The following is a 6,000-nucleotide window of genomic DNA, read 5'->3' on the forward strand; positions in this document are numbered from 1 at the left end:
CATTTAATGTGGTCTGTCACATCATTTATCGTGGCCTGCCATGTCATCCAATGTAGTCCGTCACGTCATTTAAGGTGGCCCTCCATGTCATTCAATGTGGCCTGCCACATCATTTAATGTGGTCCATCACATTAAATAATGTGGTCCGTCATGTCATTTAACGTGGTCCGTTGCGTCATTAAATGTAGTATGTCACGTCTTTATCGTGGCCCGCCATGCCATTCAATGTGGTCCGTCACGTTATTTACTGTGGCACGCCATGTCATTTATTTTGGTCCGTCACGTCATTCAACATGGTCCGTCACATCATTTAATGTGGTCCATCACATCAATTAATGTGGCCTGCCATGTTATTCAATGTGGTTTGTCACGTCATTTAATGTGGCCCTCCATGTCATTCAATGTGGCCTGTCACATCATTTAATGTGGTCTGTCACATCATTCAACGTGGCCTGCCATGTTATTCAATGTGGTTTGTCACGTCATTTAAGGTGGCCCTCCATGTCATTCAATGTGGCCTGTCACATCATTTAATGTGGTCTGTCACATTAATTAATGTGGCCCGCCACGACATTCAATGTGGTCCGTCATGTCATTTAACGTGGTCCGTTGCGTCATTAAATGTAGTATGTCACGTCTTTATCGCGGCCCGCCATGCCATTCAATGTGGTCTGCCACATCATTTAATGTGGTCCGTCACGTTATGTAATGTGGCCCACCATGTCATTTATTTTGGTCCGTCACATCATTCAACATGGTCTGTCACATCATTTAATGTGGTCTGTCACATCATACAATGTGGCCTGCCATGTCATTCAATGTGATTCGTCATGTCATTTAATGTGGCCTGTCACGTCATTCAATGTAGTCCGTCACGTCATTTAAAGTAGCCCTCCATGTCATTCAATTTGGCCTGCCACATCAGCCCGCCATGTCATTTGTTGAGGTATATTACATCATTTAATGTGGTCCGCCATGTCATTTGTTGAGGTATATTACATCATTTAATGTGGTCCGCCATGTCATTTATTTTGGTCCGTCACGTCATTTAACATGGTCCGTCACATCATTTAATGTGGTCTGTCACATCATTCAATTTGGCCTGCCATGTCATTCAATATGGTTTGTCATGTCATTTAAGGTGGCCCTCCATGTCATTCAATGTGGCCTGCCACATCATTTATCGTGGTCTGTCACGTTATTTAATGTGGCCCTCCATGTCATTTATTTTGGTCCGTCACGTCATTCAGCATGGTCCGTCACATCATTTAATGTGGTCTGTCACATCATTCAATGTGGCCTGCTATGTCATTAAATGTGGTTCGTCATGTCATTTAATGTGGCCTGTCACGTCGTTCAATGTAGTGGTCCGTCACGTCATTCAATGTTGTCCGACACGTCATGATTGAGGTATATTACATCATTTAATGTGGTCCATCATGTCATTTAATGTGGTCGTATGTAGTATGTCACGTCTTTATAGTGGCCCGCCATGCCATTCAATGTGGTCTGCCACATCATTTAACATGGTCCGTCACATCATTTAATGTGGTCCGTCACATCATTCAATGTGGCCTGCCATGTCATGCAATGTGGTTCGTCATGTCATTAAAGTGGCCTGTCACGTCATTTAATGTGGCCCTCCATGTCATTCAATGTGACCTGCTACATCATTTAATGTCGTCCGTCACGTCATTCAATGTTGTCCGACATGTCATGATTGTAGCCTGCCATGTCATTTGTTGAGGTATATTACATAATTTAACGTGGTCCGTCACTTAATGTGGCCCGCCATATCATTTGTTGAGGTCTGCCACATCATTTAATGTGGTCTGCCACATCATTTAATATGGTCCGTCACGTCATTTAAAGTTGCCCGCCATGCCATTTATGTGGTCCGTCAGGTCATTCAATATGGTCCGTCACTTCATTTAAAGTGGCCTGCCATGTCATTCCCCGTCCTGCAACGCAGTGCAGCGTTTCGACAAGGGGAACGGCGAGTACCTGTGGCAGAGGCGAGCATTAAACACATTTAGTATGGAATTAAAAAAAAATTGATATTTCATTAAAAAAACACGGCTGTGACATTCCGACACAAAAATTAACGTTTAAAAACTGCAGATTACCGCATTTTTGTGGAACTTTTCACATGCCTGTATATGAAAAGAACTTCTTCAAGTATGCATATTTTCACGTCTTGAGCACAGTAAGTGCAGCCTATCTCTCATGAGTGCATCTGCAGTGCACAAAAAAAAAGTGGGTTTCATTGTGGGATACACCGCATCCCACAAAAATGCCTATAAAAAGTGGTACATGTCCTCTGCTTGTTTAAAAACATAGCAAAACACCACAGGTAGGAGATTGATTACATGAACTTGCAATAAATGATCCAGTGTCTCTATGGTGAAAGCCACGTAGTACACGCAAAAAAAACCTAATTTAAATAGGGCAGTCTGCACAAGTTATGAATAGCACATGCGATGTTAGCAGATTGCACGCAACACATACACAAATATACACACAATTTTGTTGATTGTACACGCTGTTTAGCACACGCTATTTGGATTTTAGTAGATCGGGCCTTAAATGCGTAGGCACGGTGACTGACAACTGACGTAATTTTTTTGTGGGTTTCGTTGTGTGATACACCGCATCCCACAAAAATGCCTATAAAAAGTGGTACATGCCCCCTGCTTGTTTGAAAACATAGCAAAACACCACAGGTAGGAGATTGAGTACATGAACTTGCAATAAATGATCCAGTGTCTCTATGGTGAAAGCCGAGTAGTACACGCAAAAAACCAAGTAATTTAAATAGGGAAGTCTGCACAGGTTATGAATAGAACATGTGATGTTAGTAGATTGCACGTAACACATATATATACACAATTTTGTAGATTGTACACGCTGTTTAGCACATGCTATTTGGATTTTAGTAGATCGGGCCTTAAATTCGTAGGCAGGGAGACTGACAACTGACGTAATTTTTTTGTGTGTGCCTACCTGCGTAGTGTGGGCGATGAAACCTGCTGTCTTCCTGTCAGAGGAACAGTTGCTGCTCCTGCGCTCCTGAGGTTGTCGGTCTCTGAGACCCCCTTCTCTCGATCGGTCTGATTCGCCAGCGGACCGACCGAGCCGTTGGCCTTGGCAATGCTGATTGCGTTTTTCCCATGTGAGGTCACTGAGAGGACGGCGGCCTCGATGCTGCTGGTGGAGGAGCGGTTGCCATTGCGGGCGACCGACCCTGAGCGGCTAGGCCTTGGGAGGCTGCGGTACTGCAGCGTGGAGCGGGCACTGGCGGGGAGGAAGCCGTCGTCGTGGTGGCCGAGCAGCAACCCCCCATCCTGCCCACCTGCCTTTAATCCTGCCAGCGAGCGTGCTCCGGATTTGGGAATTTTCCCCAGGGTGGCCGAGCCACTGGTAATGGTGGCCCCGCTGGCGGTTACCATGGTTACCATGCCATGGCCCTGCTTCTTGAAGCCGAATGTGCTCGTCGGGGTGCGGGAGGCATGTGTCTGGTGGTCAGAAACAGTGTGCGTGAGGGAGCTGGGAGTTGGTGTGTGGCTGGTGGACATTGATTGTTTCTTCGCTTCGTCACCGCTGATGCGTCCTGCATCAGAGGGCGACCGGTGAAGGCCGTTTGAACGTGGAGAGAGACGTCCCTTCTCTGACACCTTGATATCATCCGTTTTACCTGCAGGACACACAGCAGAAAAACTCAAATGACTTGCGTCTACTGCAGGCTGGTGTTATTAGAATGCAATCATTCATTAGTACTCAAAGTGATGCACTGTGATTAGTAGGGGTGTCCCGATCCTATATGTCCAAAAAATATAAAACAAGTATCGAATTATATTGGCTTGAGTCGTATTTCTTGTATTTTAGTGAAGTCATTAAAAGATGGTAAACAAAGTTGGCTATAGGCTACTAGGGAGCTCTGAGATACACAGCAGCTAAGCACACAATCGCACACAAGCTATTTATACATAATGAAGGTCCTTAAATTGAACAGTCAAAACAGCATGATAGTATGAAATCATTAAAGTTTCATATTACTTACAAATACAAAGTCTCCAAGGCATAAAGGCAAATGTGTCCGAATCATTAAATTTACCGCATCATGAGCTTAACTTAAATTAAATATTGCGGCCACTAAGAGGCGCCAAAAACAATTGCCATCTACTTCGACCTAAAGACAGCTTAGGTCCATCGCATACAAATAGTAATAAATAGGTTAGTGATTTGTATACCTACCATTGTTCTCTGTTTCACTTGATCAAGCCTTTTCTAGAATTCCACATTGCAAAATGATAGAAGTATGGATAATCCGTGCTGACATGGTAGTGGATCAATAATGGTATCAGCCGAATACTCATGGCTCTGATATTACTATCGGAAGTGAAAAGGTTGTATTGGCACACCCCCCATAATTGATTTAAAAACAAGCTTGTGAGTTAATAATAATCATAAAAAGCGTACAGTGTCACCTAATTCTAACCTGTAAAAAGGCATAACATTTTTGTATGATTTTAGACACACCTTTTCATTCAGTGCATTTTCTTTATTTTCATGACTACTTACATTGTAGATTGTCACTGAAGGCATCAAAACTATTAATGAACACATGAACACTAAAGGTGAAATAACTGAAAACATGTTTTGTATTCTAGTTTCTTCAAAATAGCCACCTCTTTGCTCTGATTACTACTTTGCACACTCTTGGCATTCTCTCGATGAGCTTCAAGCACACCTGTGAAGTGAAAACCATTTCAGGTGAGTACCTCTTGAAGCTCATCGAGAGAATGCCAAGAGTGTGCAAAGCAGTTATCAGCGCAAAGGGTGGCTATTTTAAAGAAACTAGAATACAAAACATGTTTTCAGTTATTTCACCTTTTTTTGTTAAGTACATAACTCCACATGTGTTCATTCATAGTTTGATGCGTTCTGTACTGTATGTGTATATATATATAAAAATATATATATAAACATACACATATATTTTAACATATACATATGTTAAATAAACTTGTTTGCTACAACATCAACTGAATAATAACAATTGACGCACACAAAACTAAAGGGTACCATGAAAAATACTAATCAAGCTTGTTACCTGAACTGTGGGTTTTGGGGGTGACTGAACTTGTGGTGCTACTGCTGCTTTTGGTCCTGGGGGAAGTCACCCCCACCTGAGTGCTCATGCCTCTCCTCCAGGACCCTGTGTGAGACACGGAGGGGTTTTTTCTCCCCGATCCGCCCTTGTCTGACTCATCTGAGACATCAGAGGGGTTACGGCGGCTCCACTTGGAGCCCGAATCCATTTTGACCCCGCTGTCCGACCCGCCGTCTGGCCTCTTCACCTCGTCTCCTGACCAGGCCTGGTGCACCGCTGTGGAGGCCGAGTGCTTCTCTGCATCTGTCACGGGCTAACAACACACACATAAAACATGTATGATTTAACAGGATTCAAGAAAGTGTCTTCAGGAGACGTTGCTCACTTGTCCACTAAAACATCAACACCTGCAAATTATAACTTGAGAAATCCAAATATTAAGAATAGAAAGGTAAACATTTTTCTTTTTCTTTCTAAAGCTGTACACAGAAGTATAGCAATTGGTTAGTGTCACATGTCAATCTGACTTCCTCACAGTGACTCATTTACATTTGGTGGGGAAGGTCCGTGGAGCTGATTACATCCATTTTTACAACATGGTTCTCAAAACCCATTAAAAACTAGGTGAGTCAGACCAGGAAAGTTCACCTTCATCGGAGTTGGCCTATTCTCCGTAGTCTTTAGGTCTGATAATAAATTACGATTGAGGAAGGACATCTGCTTTTAAGCTGTTCTTGCAGTTGCCAAGGCAACATTGCGAAAATGCAGTAGGGCTGCTCCACTAAGAGACTTTGGAAAACACAATGTCCACGGCATGCAGCCAATGTGGAGTGCGTACGTACTCCGGATAACTTTGTTTTTGTTCAGCACATTGACCTATGCAACAA

General features: G+C 43.2%; 1 protein-coding gene across 1 annotated transcript in view; it reads right to left on the reverse strand.

Moving 5' to 3' along the window:
• nav2a (neuron navigator 2a) overlaps positions 1 to 6,000 on the reverse strand; it is a 262,461-nt gene that overhangs the window by 58,452 nt on the left and 198,009 nt on the right. The window contains exons 13-14 of the mRNA XM_062033389.1: positions 5,114 to 5,426; positions 3,004 to 3,694 (exon numbers count right to left, since the gene is read on the reverse strand). Coding sequence (XP_061889373.1) covers positions 3,004 to 3,694; positions 5,114 to 5,426 — 1,004 coding nt within the window. The remainder of the gene's footprint in view (positions 1 to 3,003; positions 3,695 to 5,113; positions 5,427 to 6,000) is intronic.

Source organism: Entelurus aequoreus, linkage group LG02 (assembly GCF_033978785.1).
Source record: "Entelurus aequoreus isolate RoL-2023_Sb linkage group LG02, RoL_Eaeq_v1.1, whole genome shotgun sequence".
Classification (NCBI taxonomy): Eukaryota; Metazoa; Chordata; class Actinopteri; order Syngnathiformes; family Syngnathidae; genus Entelurus; species Entelurus aequoreus.